The sequence below is a fragment of the Erinaceus europaeus genome, chromosome 11 (assembly GCF_950295315.1).
Source record: "Erinaceus europaeus chromosome 11, mEriEur2.1, whole genome shotgun sequence".
NCBI lineage: Eukaryota > Metazoa > Chordata > Mammalia > Eulipotyphla > Erinaceidae > Erinaceus > Erinaceus europaeus.
This window is the reverse complement of record NC_080172.1, coordinates 94,339,344-94,359,452: the sequence shown is the minus strand read 5'-3', so window position 1 is coordinate 94,359,452 and position 20,109 is coordinate 94,339,344. Positions and strand designations below refer to the sequence as shown.

The 20,109-nt window shown below is 38.3% G+C and overlaps 1 protein-coding gene across 1 annotated transcript in view; it reads right to left on the bottom strand.

The window, feature by feature from the left end:
- The window catches only part of TNNI3K (TNNI3 interacting kinase), a 428,191-nt gene that overhangs the window by 243,428 nt on the left and 164,654 nt on the right, over nt 1-20,109 (bottom strand). Inside the window, 5 exon segments of the mRNA XM_060202368.1 lie at nt 7,985-8,175; nt 12,345-12,386; nt 12,388-12,447; nt 12,535-12,658; nt 12,661-12,678. Coding sequence (XP_060058351.1) covers nt 7,985-8,175; nt 12,345-12,386; nt 12,388-12,447; nt 12,535-12,658; nt 12,661-12,678 — 435 coding nt within the window.

Here is a 20,109-nt window from a genome sequence, read left to right as displayed (position 1 = left end):
AAGAGGAAAAAAATTTTTTTTCTTCCATTTAATTTTCAAGCATACCTCCTTCCCCGCCCCCCGCCATAATCAGTCCCTGGGGACCAGCTCCTAGCAGGATCCCCTGCTAGGAGCTCCTTTTCTTTACCAAATTCCTGTCCCACCAGGGAGTATCATTAATTCTAAGTCTATACCCTTCTGAAACCTCTGGACTTTTTTCTATCTAAGTAGGCAACCCCCCTACCTCACCCCACATAGCTAATTAAATAATTAAAAATAAATACATTAAAAAAAACCTTTCCTTTCACTGCCCTTTTATGGCTGTTCTTTTTCTTTTTTCTCTATCTTTCTTTTTTATTTTTCTTTTTCTCATTCTTTTCATCCTTTATTCCTTAATCCTATGTCTTCCAAATTCACAGCCCCAAGCCCCCACACCACCAAACAGTGTGCTTTTTTGAATTCACTGATACACATTTGGGAATTTCCTTTCACTGCTCTTTAATTACAGCTCTTTTTCTTATCTTTTCCCTTTCTCTCTCTTGTCTCTCTCTCTCTCTCTTTTTAATCTTGTCATACACTTCTTCCTTCTTCTTTGCCTTTCTGAATTTTTGAATTATTTTGGGGAAGAAATAGGACTCAGAGTGGACTCTCTATGTGTGTATCTCTACTCTAGTTCCCTTTCCCCTCTTGTTACCCTGGAATATACAGTGGATAGTAGATTTTCATAATTGTCTATTCTTGCTATCCTTTCTTTATTTTCTCTTTCTTCACTGGTTATTATTTTTTCACGGCCTGGAGAAAAACTAACATTTAACAACAAACAGAAAATTATTAAAAGTCACAGAATTTGGAAACTAAACAACATACTCCTTAAGAACCACTGGGTCAGAGACTCACTCAAGCAGGAAATTCAAATGTTCCTGGAAACAAATGAAAATGAAGACACAACCTATCAAAATCTTTGGGACACAGCTAAAGCAGTACTGAGAGGGAAACTTATAGCCATACAATCACATATTAAACACCAAGAAGAAGCTCAAATGAACGAACTTACTGCACACCTCAAGGACACAGAGGAAGAGGAACAAAGGAACCCTAAAGCTACCAGAAGGACAGAAATCACTAAAGTTAGAGCAGAAATAAATCACATCGAAAATAAAAGAACCATACAAAAGATCAATGAAGCTAAATGTTGGTTCTTTGAAAGATTAAACAAAATTGACAACCCCCTAGCCAGACTTACCAAACGAAAAAGAGAGAAGACTCAAATTAATAGAATTGTAAACGATGCAGGTGATATCACAACTGACACCACAGAAATCCAGAGAATCCTGCGAAACTTCTATAAAGAACTATATGCCACCAAGCTAGAGAATATGGAAGAAATGGAACAATTCCTAGAAACATATGCCCTTCCAAAACTGAACCAAGAAGAACTACAAAATCTAAATGCACCAATCACAGACAAAGAAATTGAAACCATTATTAAGAATCTCCCCAACAACAAAAGTCATGGACCAGATGGCTTCACAAACGAATTCTACAAAACTTTCAGGAAACAGTTAATACCCATACTTCTTAAGCTATTCCATAAGATTGAAGAAACAGGAATACTCCCTTCCACCTTTTATGAAGCCAACATCACCCTGACACCAAAAGCTGAGAGGGACAGAACAAAAAGGGAAACGACAGACCGATATCTCTGATGAACATAGATGCCAAAATATTAAACAAGATCTTGGCCAACCGGATACAGCAACATATCAAAAAGATTGTTCATCATGACCAAGTGGGATTCATCCCAGGAATGCAAGGCTGGTTCAACATCCATAAGTGAATCAATGTCATTCACCACATCAATAAAGGCAAAGCCAAAAACCACATGATTATCTCAATAGATGCAGAGAAAGCCTTTGACAAGATCCAACACCCATTCATGCTCAAAACTCTACAAAAAATGGGAATAAATGGTAAATTCCTCAAGATAGTGGAGTCTATATATAGCAAACCTACAGCCAACATCATACTCAATGGACAGAAGGTGAAAGCATTTCCCCTCAGATCAGGGACTAGACAGGGCTGTCTACTGTCACCATTACTCTTCAACATAGTATTGGAAGTTCTTGCCATACAATCAGGCAAGAGAAAGAAATCAAAGGAATACAGATTGGAAGGGAAGAAGTCAAGCTCTCACTCTTTGCAGATGATATGATAGTATACATAGAAAAACCTAAAGAATCCAGCAGAAAATTACTGGAAGTTATTAGGCAATATAGCAAGGTATCAGGGTACAAAATCAATGTACAAAAATCAGTGGCATTTCTTTATGCAAACACTAAATCTGAAGAAGAAGAAGACATCCAGAAATCACTCTCATTTACTGTTTCAGCAAAATCAATTAAATACCTAGTAATTAAGTTGACCAAAGAAGTGAAAGAGTTGTATGCTGAAAACTATGAATCGCTACTCAAGGAAATAGAAACTGATACCAAAAAATGGAAAGATATCCCATGCTCATGGATTGGAAGAATAAATATCATCAAAATGAATATTCTCCCCAGAGCCATATACAAATTTAATGCAATACCTATCAAAGGTCCACCAAGCTTTTTTAAGAGAATAGAACAAACACTACAATCATTTATCTGGAACATGGAAACACCTAGAAACCTTCTTGATGAAAAGAAACAGAAATGGAGGCATCACACTCCCAAACCTTAAACCATATTATAAAGCACTCATCATCAAAACAGCATGGTACTGGAACAAAAATAGGCACACAGACCAGTGGAACAGAATTGAAAGCCCAGAAATAAATCCCCACACCTAAGGACATCTAATCTTTGATATGGGGCCCAAAGTATTAACTGGAAGAAGGAGGCTCTCTTCAATAAATAGTACTGGGAAAACTGGGTTGTAACATGTAGAAGAATGAAATTGAACCACTTTATCTCACCAGAAAAAAAAATCAATTTCAAATGGATCAAAGACCTAGATGTCAGACCTGAAACAATCAAATACTTAGAGGAAAACATTGGTAAAACACTTTCCTACCTATACCTCAAGGACATCTTTGATGAATCAAACCCAATTGCAAGGAAGACTAAAGCAGAAACAAACCAATGGGACTACGTCAAATTGAAAAGCTTCTGCACATCCAAAGAAACTATTAAACAAACAAAGAGACCCCTCACAGAATGGGAGAAGATCTTCACATGCCAGACATCAGACAAGAAACATATCACCAAAATATATAAAGAGCTCAGCAAACTTAGCACCAAAGAAGCAAATGACCCCATCCAAAAATGGGCAGAGGATATGAACAAAACATTCACTACAGAGGAGATCCAAAAGGCTAACAAACATATGAAAAACTGCTCTTGGTCACTGATTGTCAGCGAAAGGCAGATTAAGACAACACTAAGATACCACCTCACTCCTGTAAGAATGGCATACATCAAAAAGGACAGCAGCAACAAATGCTGGAGGGGATGTGGGGACAGAGGAATCCTTTTATATTGCTGGTGGGAATGTAAATTGGTACAGCCTCTGTGGAGAGTAATCTGGAAAACTCTCAGAAGGCTAGACATGGACCTTCCATATGATCCAGTAATTCCTCTCCTGGGGTTATACCCCAAGGACTCCATAACACCCAACCAAAAAGAGGTGTGTACTCCTATGTTCATAGAAGCACAATTCATAATAGCTAAAACCTGGAAGCAACCCAGGTGCCCAACACCAGATGAGTGGCTGAGAAAGCTGTGGTATATATACACAATGGAATACTATGCAGCTATCAAGAACAATGAACCCACCTTCTCTGACCCATCTTGGACAGAGCTAGAAGGAATTATGTTAAGTGAGCTAAGTCAGAAAGATAAAGATGAGTGTGGGATGATCCCACTCATCAACAGAAGCTGACTAAGAAGATCTGAAAGGGAAACTAAAAGCAGGACCTGATCAAATTGTAAGTAGGGCACCAAAGTAAAAACCCTGTGGTGAGGGGTTGACATGTAGCTTCCTGGGCCAGTGGGGGGTGGGAGTGGGTGGGAGGGATGGGTCACAGTCTTTTGGTGGTGGGAATGGTGTTTATGTACACTCCTAGCAAAATGTAGACATATAAATCACTAGTTAATATGAGAGGCGGAAAATGAATTGTATGTCTCAAAGTTTTTCAAAACACAAACTGAATCTTTTTAATATATAGGCTGTGTATTTGATATGCGGACTCTCTCAAAAGCCTAGACCAAGTAGATTAGAAGCATCCAATAGCACAGCTATATACAAGATACTGGATACTGTACAGCAAACCATAACAAAAGGACTTTTCAAAGTTAACCCAATTACCAAATAATGTGATGATAACATTAACTATCGATTGTCTTTTTGAACCCTAAGACAGCAGGAACCTCACATCTTCACTATAGAGCCCCTACTTCCCCCAGTCCTGGAACCCTTGGATAGGGCCCACTTTCCCGTATGCCTCTCCCAATCTATACCAAATAATATTGCATCCGCCGATCACAACCTAACCAACGCAATGATTGCCATCTCAACATGCTTCACCTCAGACTGTGTCCAGAGACTTCACGTGTGGAATGACAACCCTTCAGCTTCATTACTCGGGTGAGACCTTTCCTTTTATAGTACACTCTAATTTCTTCTCAGGTGGTTCACTTTCTAACAAAGTCCCAAAACCTAGATATACACCAGTTTCTGTGAGAGAGAGCTTATGTTCACACGTATCCATAAACTACTGCAAAATATATACCTCAAAGCAGAAGTACCCTAGAGTTTGCAGTGATTATCTCCCTAACACTTCCTCTCCACTATTCTAAGCTTTGGGTCCATGATTGTTCAACAATTTGTTTGGCTTTGTATGCTAACTCTCTTTTCAATCACCAGGTTCCAGATGCCATCAGGATGCTTGCCAGGCTTCCCTAGATTGAAGACAAATGTGTCCTGGAGCTCAGCTTCCCCAGAGACACACCCTACCTGGGAAAGAGAGAGGCAGACTGGGAGTATGGACCGACCAGTTAATGCCCATGTTCAGTGGGGAAGCAATTACAGAACCCATACCTTCTACTTTCTGCAACCCTCAATGACCCTGGGTCCCTGCTCCTGAGGGATAGAGAATGGAGCAGCCTATGACACGGTCTGGCACCATGGTCTCCTGGTCAAGATCTCAAGATGCCTGCCTCCATGGGTGGCCAACACTATATCGTTTCTTCTCCAAAACAGAAGATTCCGAGTACATCTGGGTGACAAGTCTAGCAGATGGAGACTTATCTCAAGTGGCCTCCCCCAGGGCTCTGTTCTGGCTCCTACGCTATTTAATATTTACATCAATGACCTCCCAGAAACTTCTTCAAGGAAGTTCATCTACGCCGATGACATCTGCTGTGCAACTCAGGCATCCAAGTTCGATATCCTGGAGGAAACACTCACGAAAGACATGTCTCTGATATCTGATTACTGTAAAAAATGGTGACTAATCCCTAGCACTGCTAAAACAGTATCATCTGTTTTCCATCTACACCATGCCTCGGCCTCATGTGAGCTTAATGTGCAGCTTGGCGATACGAGAATCCGGCATGAAGCCCAGCCAGTCTATCTTGGCGTTACTCTCGATCTCACTCTGTCATTTCACAAACATCTCATAAAAACTGCAGCAAAGGTGGGCGCGAGGAATAACATCATTGCAAGACTGGCCAGCTCCTCATGGGGCGCGAGCGCTTCCACACTACGATCATCATCTCTGGCATTATGCTATTCCACTGCAGAATACTGTGCCCCAGTATGGTTCCGTAGCCCCCATGTCCACTTGGTCGATTCCAAATTATATTCCTCCATGAGGATAATTTCTGGAACCATCCGTTCCACCCCGATTCCATAGCTGCCAGTTCTTAGCAACATCGCCCCGCCAGATATTCGTCAGGATGCGGCATCATCTAAGTTCATTTCCCATGTGTACGCTCGACCGGACCTGCCAATATACGCGGAGATCTTCGCCCACCCTGTTCAACGCTTGACGTCTCGTCACCCAATCTGGTCCCCTATGCCTACACTGAACTTCTGTGTTCCAGTCTCTTGGAAAAAGAGTTGGCAGTCAGCCGACGGAAAGAACAAACACCTCATCATAGACCCCTGCAAGCGTCAACCCGGCTTTGACCTAGCACATTATGATTGGGTCCTCCTCAATCACTATCCAAAAGGCCATGGCCGGTGCGCCGCTATGTTCCATCGCTGGGGAGCCAGAGATGACCCGAACTGCCCCTGTGGCTCCAGACAGACTATGACCCACATAGTCAATGACTGCCACCTCTCCAGATTCAAAGGAGGTCTCGAAACTTTACATCAGGCTCAACCTGATGCTGTTGACTGGCTAGGGAAGAAGGGCAAACGCTAGAAGAAGAAGAGAATGGGAAAGCGATCAGGGGTGGGAGTGGGATATGGAGATTGGGTGGTGGGAATTGTGTGGAGTTGTACCCCTCCCTATGGTTTTGTTAATTAATCCTTTCTTAAATTAAAAAAAATTTTAAAAAAAGAATCCATTAAATTGCATGATCATAATATATGCAAGCATGTGTGGGTATATATTTTTATAACACTAAATTTAAAAATGGATAGAACTTTATCTAATTATTATTCTAAGTCTGTTCACTGGTCTCTGTTAAATAATGCCCATATAATTTTTCACTTATATTCTTCAGATTATGATATTTTATTTCTTTTAATTCATGTGCTATCTATCCATTAAACTCCACCTCTCCTTTCATTAAAGGAATTTCCTACCCTTCTTCAGGCAGAAAATCTTTTAGTTCAAATTGGTAGCTTGTGTTTTTTTCTACTTTAATATTGGTTCTTTTTTATTATGACTTTCTAAAATTCTGGCATTTTCAAAGATAAGAAAACTTTATTACATAGTTTTAAAACCCTAAAAAGAAAACGTAAGCATCAAAGTCCATTATGTTTTTTAGTATGCCTTGTAACTCCACTTTCAGTGACAGTATATACTGATATTTGTCACCTGAAAATTTAACCACCACTGGTACTTACATGTATTGGTAGAATTCATTTCTAAGATAAAATGTATCTTGATAACAACAACTGTGTTGTTTTGATTATTTTTTTCCTTACCTTATACCAGTTACGACTGCAAGGAATTCACAAACATTATCTTATTTAGTCTGCACAGCCTTATGAAGTAGGAGTTATTAGTCTAATTTTTCAGACGAAGAAGGTCAAGAAACCAAAATTCATTAAGAATAAATAAATTGGGGGGCCGGGTGGTGGCACACCTAGTTGAGTGCACATGCTTCAGTGCACAAGGACCCAGGTTTGAGCCTCACAGTCCCCCACCTACAGGGGGAAAGCTTCACGAGTGGTGAAGCAGGTCTGCAAGTGTCTCTGTCTTCCCTTCTCCTCTCAATTTCTGGCTGTCTCTATCCAATAAATAAAGATAATTAAAAAAATAAATTTCCCAATATCAAAATATATGATATTCTTTTAAGTACCCTACCTAGCTCTCAGCATTTTGAACTCCAATAAATGTATACTTATGTAATTATAATTAGTTCTCTTACCTTTGCTACATATTGTTAGCACTATGAGATCTGCCAAAATTCCTTTTCTTTATTTGTATTTATTTAATTAAAAATGAATCTACATAAGAATCCCCTATATAGTATGAAGATTGGCTCTACATCTGTTCATATAAATTACCATAACTTATCACAATTTTTTTTCTCATTTATCTAGGAAAATAATAGCTTGTTCCCTTTTCACAGTGTTAGTACTGAAAATGTCTTCAGCTGTTCTGTAACCCAGGGGTTTTCTTCCCTAGTGACAGTATTGGATTCTTTGATCCAAGTCCTCAGAGACTCAAATACAATCTACAGAGGATTGTACAAGTCGTGTGAGCAAAGGAATTATTGATGCGTTGATATAATCTATGCATATAGTTCAATGTATCACTGCAGAGATGCAATAATGAAAAATGTACCTTTCTCATAAGCCCACATCAAACAGCTCTGCTCATCTTTTTCACCACTAGACCTGCTGGGATCACAAGCAACCAAATTCATATCAGCTCCATTATCCAGTAAGAACTGAACCAGACGAATATGACCATGGTAGCAAGCAGAATGCAATCCTATTACAGAATGAAAGTTTGAAATGAGAAGAAAACAGAACCTTAATTTCCAAAAAACTATCAATCTCAGATAGTAACATTCTTGCTACAGATGTGAAACCTGTATTTCTTTGATAATAATAATTTTTCTAATACCTCATAGAATTATTTATTGAATGTCTACTGTGTCCTTGTGCACTGTAATGTGACAGCTTAACCAGGCACACCACACTGCCTGCTTCCCTCCCACTCCCCCCTACACACACACACACACACACACACACACACAGACAGACACACTTTAAAAATGCCACCAGGGTTATTAGCTGAGGACTGGTGCTAGCACTATGAATCCATAGCTCCTGGTAGCCATTTTCACCCCCCCTTTTTTCTGTTCCCTCTATTTTTATTAGAGAGAAATTGAGAGAGAACAGGGAGATAGAGAGAGGGAGAAAAAGATACCTGCAGAGCTGTTTCACCTCTCATAAAGTGGACCCATTGCAGTTGGGGAGCTGGGTCTTGAATCCAGGTCCTTGCTCTTAGTAAATATGTGTGCTTAACATGGTGCCACATTCCTGGCCCACTGAATGACTGCTCCTCTTATGAAGTCTTTTAAATCAAAGACTGGATTCATTTCTATCTCCTTAGAAGGCCTATCTGGTCATTTCACCCTGAAATACTTGATGCATTGCATCAAATAATGATACACCTCTGCTTACTGTAAAATAAATTTTGTTCATAAATTTTGTTTAAAGGAAGAGTAGGTAAGCACATGGCACCTTAGTGCTCCAACTAGCAGTAAAAAATAAACACCAAAAAACCAAAACCAACAAACAACAAAAAATAGGCCCTTGGCAGTTAATAAAAAATAGTATCTTGGGGGCCATGTGGGGAGCCAGGTAGAGCATATACATGGCCAAGTTCAAGAATATGGTTTCAAACTTCCAGTCCCCACTTGCAGGGGAAGCTTCACAAGCAGTAAAACAGTACTACAAGTGTCTCTCTTTCTCCCTGTCTGTAGCCTTTTCCCTACCAATTTCTCTATCTCTATAAAAAATAATAATAATGGCCATCTAGAGTGGTCAATTCGTACTGCAGGCACTGGGCTCCAGATAATGCTTGTAGCAGAAAACAAAAACAGAAAGTCCTACTATCATAATGTAGTACATCATAGTACCACCTATTATTTGCATTATAATTGGACCCGTACCACTGTACTTCAACTGTTCCATTGTTTGAACTGCTTCATTGTTCTTTTTCAAAGCAAGTGTTTACAGATGAGTTCTTCACGTAAGCATAAATATGTGTATGTATAAAGCAGTGTAACTTGGCAGTAGGAAAATTCATAGAGACGGTTTCCATCCAGTAAAATCAAATTATTTTATAAATATATGCTTAAAATGAACAGAATAAAAAGGGTCATGTTGTTCCTAGTCAGCCTAGGCTTTCACAAAAGCAAAACGATTAGATGTGTACTTGACAATCACTTTTTTATTATAGCTGGTTTCAATGTATGTGCCATGACTAATAAAATGTTCTGAAAACTAGCCCAAGGTGTCAGTTATAACAGGCATGCCTACTGAGGATAGAGGACACCAGCAACTCACATATATTGATAATAGATCTACTTTCTCAAGGGGCAAATCCCACTGCTTCATTTTGACTGAAGGCATGAACTGAAAGTTCTCACATCTTTCCTGTTACTATGTTTGTATGGGAAAAAAGATAAAATATTTTGGCACTAGAACATACAGAAATGTAAAAACACAAGGAATGGGAATTAGACAGGTGCTCACTATATTATTTTCTAGCCAAATGAAACTTCCAAATACTTAGTTTCTTTGAACCTCAGGTTTTTAATGTGTAAAGAGGAATACTAAAACCAACTCCATAAAATGGCTATCTGGGTTAGTTCGGCATTGAATGGAAACTTTGTCTCCTTTTTCACTGACCTCTTTGGTTGATGAGAAAGATGTGAAAATCCATGTCAAATTTTGATGGTTGTTAATGCAGGAACTTATGTTTAATTTTAGTCATTTTTATAGTGAAATTCTTATAATTTATGTTATTTGCCAGTTTGATAGAAATGCCATGCAAATAACATATTGTGCCCAAAGGCATTTGTAAAAGTCATCACTGGGGCTTCACTGCTTCTGATGGACTGTTTCAGATAATAACACAAGAGATGGAAATAATAAAATAGAGAGACAGACACTACAGCACAGAAGCCTTACGTAGTGGGACCAGACTGGAACCTGGGTTGTGCCCATGACAAAGAAAGCACACTATCCAAGTGAACAAACTTGCTGGCCAACCAAATATCAGTTTTAGAGGTTGTGAACTCCCAAGTAATTTGTAATGTGTAGGTAACAATCCTACATTAAAGGCTTACTAAATTCATATTACTATGTTTTTATTTTTATAGCAAATAGTAACCTTAAAAAGAACATCTCTGGGCCAGGTGGTGGTACACCTGGTTGAGCACACATGTTGCAATGCACAAAGACCCTGGTTCAAGTTATCCAGTCCCCATCTGCAGGAGGAAAGTTTTTTGAGTGATGAAGCAGTGCTGGGGTGTCTCTCTTTCTCTCTCCCCCTTCCTTTTGATTCCTGGATGTCTCCATCCAATAAATAACTAAAGTTCATTTAAAATATAAAAAGGGGAGCTTCAGTGCAGTGGTGCACATGGTAGATCATATGTGTTACAATGCATAAAGATCTGGGTTCAAGCCCCTACTCTGTGCCTGAAGGGGGAAGTTTCACAAACAAGCAGTGAAGCAGTGCTTCAGGTAGCTCTCGTTCTCTCCCCCTCTTTACCTCTTCCTTACTTCTCAGTTGTATCTGTCTTTATTCAACAAATTAAATAATTAGATAAATATCAGAGCTTCAAATTTTAGGAAATTTCTGTCTTCCTTTCAGACATTTGAAAGAATCATGTTTGACTTAACTGTTATTATTCCTTTTTCCTCCTATATTTCCTCCCTTCCCCCACTTATTTCCTTCCTCCATTATCTCCTTCCTCCTTTTTAATTTTGTTGTTCTTGCTAAAGTTGTTGCTGCAGCCTTCACAAACCCTATCACTACTTCACTATTTTTATTATTTTTTTTATATTTATTTTATTTACTTATTCCCTTTTGTTGCCCTTGTTGTTTTATTGTTGTAGTTACTATTGTTGTTGTCGTTGTTGGATAGGACAGAGAGAAATGGAGAGAGGGAGGGGAAGACAGAGAGGAGGAGAGAAAGATAGACACCTGCAGACCTGCTTCACCGCCTGTGAAGCGACTCCCCTGCAGGTGGGGAGCCAGGGTTCGAACCGGGATCCTTATGCCGGTCCTTGTGCTTTGCGCCACCTGCGCTTAGCCTGCTGCCTGCGCTACAGCCCGACTCCCTCTACTTCACTATTTTACAGTGTGTTTTCTAGAACACACTGTAAAATAGCCTCATGGATTCCTAAAAGGAAGCTAATACCTTTCTAGGCATCTCAGTGGCCTTCCTGACTAAGCTCTTACAGGCTGACAGATGGGTGTCTTATATAAGTAGATATGTCTGCGCACAGTTTTTTAAAAAATATTTATTTATTTATTCCCTTTTGTTGCCATTGTTGCAGTTATTATTGCTGTTGTTACTGATGTCATCGTTGTTGGATAGGACAAAGAGAAATGGAGAGAGGAGGGGAAGACAGAAAGGGGAAGAGAAAGATAGACACCTGTAAATCTGCTTCACTGCTTGTGAAGTGACTCCCCTGCAGGTGGGGAGCTGGAGACTCGATTCGGGATCCTTACACAGGTCCTTGCATGCACATAGGTTTTAAGTAGTAAGGACAAATGTGTCACATTTGATACTGATGAATTCTGCTAATGAGATTCTTGTTGGAGAAGGATTATGGGCACTTCCCCTTTTGGCAGTTTTCTGCAGAGTGAAGTAGAATATAAGCAATATGCTTATAGATGTTGATATGCCTGTTGCCTTGGCAACATCAGTCCCTGTCTTTGTGGCTGCCGCCTGGAATACAGCATCTGGCCCCAGCCCCATCTGTTGTTCTGATTGCAGCATCTGCCTCTACCTATTCTTCTGTGCATCTACCTTGGGCTCCTTGTCCTCTGCCTGTCCTCTGCTCTTTCTCTCTGACTGCAGCATCTGCCACTGTTTGTTCTAGCTTTATGTTCATGACCTCAGGTGCCACAGGGTGTCATCTACGTTTTGTAGCCATTACACTTAAATGGCTTTTACCTGTGAAAAGCTGTTTCACTGAAGATGTTTTCCTTAGTCAGACTCTGTTCCCGATATTTGGATAAGGTCCTTAGCAACTTCAAATTTGCCACTGTAGCATGCCCTAGAGTTAAAAGGAAACATTTTGCTAACAGTGAATAGTTATGTACAACATAGAGGGAGGACCTCTGGACACACACATAATACTCACAGGTGCAAAGGGGTATCTCCATAGATATTAACAACATGTGGCCAAACTTCCAAATCACTCTGGAGCAAATACTTAACTATATCTTGGTGTCCAAAGCGAGAGTAGAAATGAAGTGGAACATGTCTTCATTGTCCTGAGCATTCACTATTGTCAACAGGACAGGAAAGAGTATGTTAATTTGAATCCTCTATCTTTCAGCTTTCCTGTATGTAGTATTAGGGACTTTTCTTTATGCTTGAGAGATGCTTGGAAATTGCCAGTTAATAATAGTGAAGTGAGACCAAACTTAAAAGGCCATCATTCTATTCTACTTTCTATTACATTAAACAGGAAGGAATGCTAGATCCTATAAGTTCTGTGAAACGATCTAATGAAATCTGCCTTGCAAAACAGAATAGTTCAGGTCAGGAAAAAATATCCAAGGTCTTTATTTTCACAGGTGACCTTATTTTCACAGGTCTTCTTTCAAGTTGAGTTTCCGTTCTAGAATATGCTAAAAATTTTAGATCCTGGATTGACCAGAGCACCAATTTTAGAGATTTTGGTTCATTAGATTAGGATGGGGCCTATTATCATGTGTGTGTGTGTGTGTGTGTGTGTACATATATATATATGTGTGTGTATATACACTTTTTTGTGTATACACTTTTTAAAGACTAATTAATTAATTTAATTCATGAAATGGTGTGTGAGAGAGGGAGACCATAACATAGCTTATCACTGGCATAAGATGGCACCTAGGACTGAACCATTGAATTTGGATTTGTAAATTCTATGTTTTAATATGTTATGCTATCATCTCAGACCCACTATGTGTTTAGAACACTGTTCAGGAGGTTCCAACACACCCTTATTGAAATTGTCATATTACATTACACAAAGCATGGTATGCTAAAAAGACAATGATCTTCAGAGTAAAGCAGATTTCACTGTTACCTTTGACATTCAACTGTTCACACAGTGATGGATATATGTCTTTTGATTTATCCCATCTTGCTTCATTTATCCCTTCTAACAATTGGGGAATTCTCTATCCTGAAATGCTGACTAGAGGTCAAAGCTACATTCTATTACAGAAGCTAAAAATATGCTTTTCAAATTTCCTTTGCTGCTACAGCCCATTGTGAGGTGACCATATGTCCTAGTTTGGGCTTGCTATACTAGCTTAATTTTTAATAATTACTCTTTCACTTTGATAGTATAATACCATATACATGATATATATGATATATATAAATATATCATATATATATATGTCCTTCTTACCAGTTGACATATATTAAGCTCTGATATAAGAACTTGGTGATGACATAAAAAGCAATGTCTAATCCATATATGTTATGTAGCAATGGTTAACTAACACCAACTAATTCCTATGACATTGATTCTAGGCACATATATAGTGCTTTATATTGTTGGTGACCGAAGGTAAGTGTTAGTATATGTGCCTAGTAAGAATAACAGTGTGATCCTTGGGCTATGATTTTGAACACTGCTCTTCACTATCAGTGTCACAAATCTGACTTAACACGTCGTTCTAAAGTAAGTTACTTTCCTTTTCCTTTGCTTCTTGACAGCCATTAAGACATATATTGGGAGTCAGGTGATGGCGCAGTAGGTTAAGAGCATGTGGCACAAAGCACAAGGACCAGAGAAAGAATTCTGGTTCAAGCCCCTACTTCCCACCTGTAGGGGAGTGCCTTCACAGTGGTGAAGCAGTCTCTGTCTTTCTCACTCTCTGTCTTCCCCTCCTCTCTCCATTTCTCTCTGTCCTATCAAACAACAATAACAACAAACATATTAATTATAATAATAAACAACAAGGGCAACAAAAGGGAATAAATAAACAAATATTTTTTTAAAAAGACATATCATATACTTAAATTTGTGAGAATTTTCTAGCAAATAAAGCACATGACTGATACATGCTTATTCATTCATCAATAAGTTTCAGATGTTCACTATGATCCAAGCACTATGCTAGAAGTTGGAGTTTCTATAATTTTAAAGATTTAATTTATTTATTCATGAAGTATGATAGGAGAGGAGGGAGAGAGAAAGGGAGAGAGAGAGAGAAAAAGAGAGAGAGAGAGAGAGACCGAGACCAGCTATCACTCTGGTGCATGTGCTGCTGGGGATTGAACTTCTTCTTCTTCTAGTGTTTGCCCTTCTTCCGTAGCCAGTCAACAGCGTCAGGTTGAGCCTGATGTAAAGTTTTGAGACCTCCTTTGAATCTGGAGAGGTGGCAGTCGTTGACTATGTGGGTCATAGTCTGTCTGGAGCCGCAGGGGCAGTTCGGGTCGTCTCTGGCTCCCCAGCGATGGAACATAGCGGCGCACCGGCCATGGCCTTTTCGATAGCGATTGAGGAGGGCCCGATCATAACGTGCTAGGTCAAAGCCGGGTTGACGCTTGCAGGGATCTGTGATGAGGTGTTTGTTCTTTACCTCAGCTGACTGCCAGCTCTGTTTCCAAGAGACTGGAACAGAGAAGTTCAGTGTAGGCATAGGGGACCAGATTGAGTGACGAGACGTTAAGCGTTGGACAGGGTGGGTGAAGATATCCGAGTATATTGGCAGGTCCAGTCGAGCGTAGACGTGGGAAATGAACTTAGATGATGCCGCATCCCGACGAATATCTGGCGGGGCGATGTTGCTAAGGACTGGCAGCCATGGAACCAGGGTGGAACGGATGGTTCCAGAAATTATCCTCATGGAGGAATATAATTTGGAATCGACCAAGTGGACATGGGGGCTACGGAACCATACTGGGGCACAGTATTCTGCAGTGGAATAGCATAATGCCAGAGATGATGATCGTAGTGTGGAAGCGCTCGCGCCCCGTGAGGAGCTGGCCAGTCTTGCAATGATGTTATTCCTCGCGCCCACCTTTGCTTCAGTTTTTATGAGATGTTCGTGAATGACAGAGCGCGATAGAGAGTAATGCCAAGATAGACTGGCTGGGCTTCATGCCGGATTCTCGTATCGCCAAGCTGCACATTAAGCTCACGCGAGGCCGAGGCATGGTGTAGATTGAACTGATGACCTCACATTTGAGAGTCCAATGCTTTATCCACTGTGCCACCTCCTGGGCCATGAGTTACTAATGTTTTATCAGTAGAATTCAATATAGTAATAATATTGGTGCAGGAATACCAAAAATAATTGAAAGAAAAAGATGATTGTATAGAACTTAATGTGGTATCTACTATATATTAAACAAAAATAAAATGCCCACTTTGTCTTTTTACTTTTACTTCATGAAAATGGATTAGATACAAATGATAAGCTATAAATGCAGAGTTTATATTCTCAATTACTGTGTAATCTAGTTGAGTACTCAAAAATTATAGATCTAAAGTAATAATAACTGGATACTATATTTCAAACATCCTGAATGTGATTCACATTTCATCACAATTAAAGGCAATAAAATAATTGGATCAACTGCTCTGAAGTCATTTACTTTATTATTTAATTACTTTGTCCATCTGTATAGGACATTTTGTTCAAAACAGACAATAATAATCCTTAGTAGACCTCATCTGTTCTCATCTCTGTATGTGTATGTGTGTGAATGCTTGACAGTGACTCCAAATCAAAATAATTGAAGGAAATAAATGATTTTTAATACTGAAGGATAGAAAGAGAAACAAAGCCAAGTTAATAATTTCAAAGTGTACAAGATTTAATACTTATGTCATAACTATTACTTAATATTTAATTCATACTGACCTTGTATCTGCTCTATTTGTAGACCATGAGTTTCATTTTATTGTTTAGGAAGATCTTAACTCAAAGGATATATTCAACATAGAGATACTGAGTATCTCCCCCAGAGCAATTACTAAAAATGCATTTGAATATTGTCTATTAATGAATGATTCAGAAGGACTAACGTGCTTTAGAAGAGCTTCCTGGTTGTTTGATTACCTTCCTTTTATGATACTTTATCTTTGTTCACAATCTGTTGGAAGCCAGAAGAAAGTCAATATTGTGAATCAATTCTGGAGAACAGTTGGGCTTCCAGGGCATTTTGAGGTCACATGAGATTTCTTGAGATTCAGAAAGCCATTGTAAAGCAAAATGCAACACTATCTTCATTAATTCATAGTTCGCCTTTGGCCATCATTGGACCCATCCTAAGTTAATCTTCTCTCGGTGAATCAATAAACTTAAAGGTGCATTATCTAAATATTTGATGAATTACCTATAGTGGTCTAGGCTTTCTTTCCATTGTAGAAAAACAGACTATACCAAAGGAACATATCAGGAGAAATCTAGGCTAGATGGCTAGATAATATGTGTGTGTGTATTTCTTTTCTTTTTAAGTTGTTGTTATCTGCTTAGTGTTGTCTTAGACCAATTTGCAAAAACAAAAAAAAAAGTTACACATTATTATACTTTATCCAAGAATCGATAATATTCTATTTGTTCTAATTTGGCATAGTATTAAGAAACTTAAATAATAGAGGATTTCAAAATATATATATACATATCCCACATTCTTCTATTTGAAGAAAAAGTGTTATATAACAGCCTTTAAAATAAAGACTAAATGAATAAGTAGGTAGATGGATGCTATTTCCCCCTTATTTCTTATTGTTTTAAAGAAAAAGTAAAAAATTCTATCCAAACACCTAAAGTGTAAGTAGATTCCACTAGTTTTCTAAAACAACTCCAAATGTGTCATAAAACTTTAATAATAATCTGTCATATTTATGATATTATATGACTTAAAATAAAATACTTCCTTTAAATTGACCATACTCTAATTTTTGTGCCTTTCTTTCCTTTTCTCTTTTCTTTTATTTTCCCTTCCTTCCTTCCTTCCTTCCTTCCTTCCTTCCTTCCTTCCTTCCTTCCTCCCTCCCTCCCTTTCTCCCTCCCTTCCTTCCTTCCTTCCTTTCTTCGCCATCAGGCTTATTGCTGGGGCTAGGTGCTTGCACTATGAATCCACTACTCCTGTGGCCATTTCTTTTCCTGACTTTTTGGATAGGACAAAGAGAAATTGGGGGTGGGGGCATGGAGAGGGAGAGAAAGATAGACACCTTCAGACCCACTTTGTTTCACTGCTTGTAAGGCTGCCCCCCTGCAGGTGGGAAGCCTGGGCTGGAACTGGGATCCTTGAGCATGTCCTTGTGCTTCAAACTATATGCACTTATCCTGGTGTGCCACCGCCCAACCCCTTCTTGTGCCTTTCTATAACATCCAATTTCATGGTCAAAGAACGATAGCAGTTAGTATTTTGATGACAACTAATTTAAATTATTTCATTTTTAACATCATTAAAATAATGAATTCTAAGAACTGTAGGGGTATTTTCTTCTTATAGACTTAAGCAATATTTTTAACCTTTGCAATTTCATTCAATAAACATATATTTATCCTCTGTCATAGCCCTAAGAAGTGCAAGATAGAAGGCTAGACACTTCAAATATGTGTGGCTGAATTTGTCAAACTTTCAAAAATGTTTTAATCTGGAAGGTTGCTTTTAGAATTGAATTTTGGCTAATTTTGTCAGCTGAATTTATTTTTATTTGTGACATTCTGTCTCCATAGAAACATAGTGAAAATATCAAATTTTAAATTGTGTTCTGGGGGGAGGATATTTAACTTAATCTTCCTCTTATGTCCATTTACCACAAGCAAGGTCCAGATATAAAATAAATTGTCTGGGAGTTTAGCTTTACTTTGGAACAACTGAACTAGTTAATAAGCCCTATACAGTTTCTGCCAACACAATAGATATTCTGACTTATTTGTTGCAGTTGGTAAAAGTACAAAAGGGATTTAAATATCAAGTGTGAACTACACAGGAATAAAAATACTCAGAAAGCCGAGTCATGTTGTCTCTTGATTTTTTTTAAATGACTGGGTAGGAGGTGTATAGTATTTATGTGAATCAGAAAGAAAATGTTTAAAACTATATCTTAAATATAGTGCAGTGCACATTTCATTGCTTTTTTTTTTTTTTTGTAGAAGAGTCCTTTGATCTTGGAGACATGCTGATCAAAAATGACACTCATTTTGACACCACAGAGCTTTGGAATTGCACAAAAGGGGGTTAGGGGGGTGAAAATCTGTGGTTGGCAAGGGTAATAAAAGAGAAAAGTGACAAGGTTCCTGACCCTTTGGAGGAGTGTGGTAGTTTAAAGACCACAATTATGTGTTCAGTTGTTCGCATAAGTATACCTCTGCCTACTCTAAACTAACAGAATTAAAGAGACTGCTTAAACAAGGTCTAAGGATGAGGTTGTGACAACACGGGTTGTCTATGCTAATGCTATATCGAAGAAGCCATAGAAAATGGCACAAACTACATTTCTCAAAATTTACAAAACAAAATGGCTTTTGCTTCCAGCATGAACACTGAAAACTGCCCTAGACTCTCACCCTAGTTGTCTTTGGGAGTCTTTGTATTTTCCTTATGAGTAGATTTAAAACAGTGGTCATTAACTGAGTATCAATCTAGATTTTGGACCAAGGGACTTGCAGTTCTAGAGTTTTGACAACCATGTCCTTTTGGAACTATGTGTCATTTCTGTTGCAAAGGCCAGCAGCTCTTACAGCTGAGCTTTTAATTAGGTCTCTTGGGGGTCAATGGAAGACTGTTGGATATGCCTGAGAGAGTGTAATGACAGAATGTAATTCTGAGTGAGTTTGTGTCAAAGTTTAAAGCACAGGAAGAGAAAACTAAGGAGGAAGAAAGTTTTTCCAACACTTTACTTTTAATCATTTTTTCCAAAAATTAAAGAAGTTAAGTTGTAGGAAATTCTACATTTAATGCAATTCTAACTGTATCTAAAACCTGAATTTAGTTTTTTTCTCAACCTAATCAGATAGTGATTCTATATCTATTAATAATTAGCAATATCAAATATTGGAAAGGTTGTGTGGAGAAAAATAGGCTTTCATATAAAATTGTGGAGTAGAACATTGTATTATTTAGAAAACTACCTGACATTTCCTAAATCAATTAAAAATAGGCAAATCCTTAAAATGCTAAACAACAACAACAACAACAACACTGAGATAGTTACCTATGTATACAGATTAAATAAGAATGTTGCTGGCAGCTATACACTAAAACCAAACATCAATAAAAATTAACTGTTATCAGAGAGATAATGAATAATTTACTGATTATGAAATACTAATATAATCAGCAACATAAAGGGAAAAAACTACAATTAATACAACATAAACATCGACATTATTTGTTGAAAATAAGAAGGTAGCCACAGAATGACACTGTTTATGGCAAAAGAAGCCAGTATGCTGACTAACTTTGGAGGAGCGGGGGTGAAAGATATTTATCAAGAAGATAGCACAAGGTATCTTTCCAAAGCACAACATTGCATACAAACTATTTTCAGTTTTCTAGACAAAACAACCTTTATCTTAGTGATAATTTAATATGAATGAATACACAGTGATAATTTTATATGAATGAATATGTTAGGAAATATTAATTCAACATTTAAAATTTCTCTATATGTAAATTTTTCCTTATTTAAAAAAATAGTGAATGGTAACAAACAGGAACACCACCATGATTTTATTGGGTTTCTTAA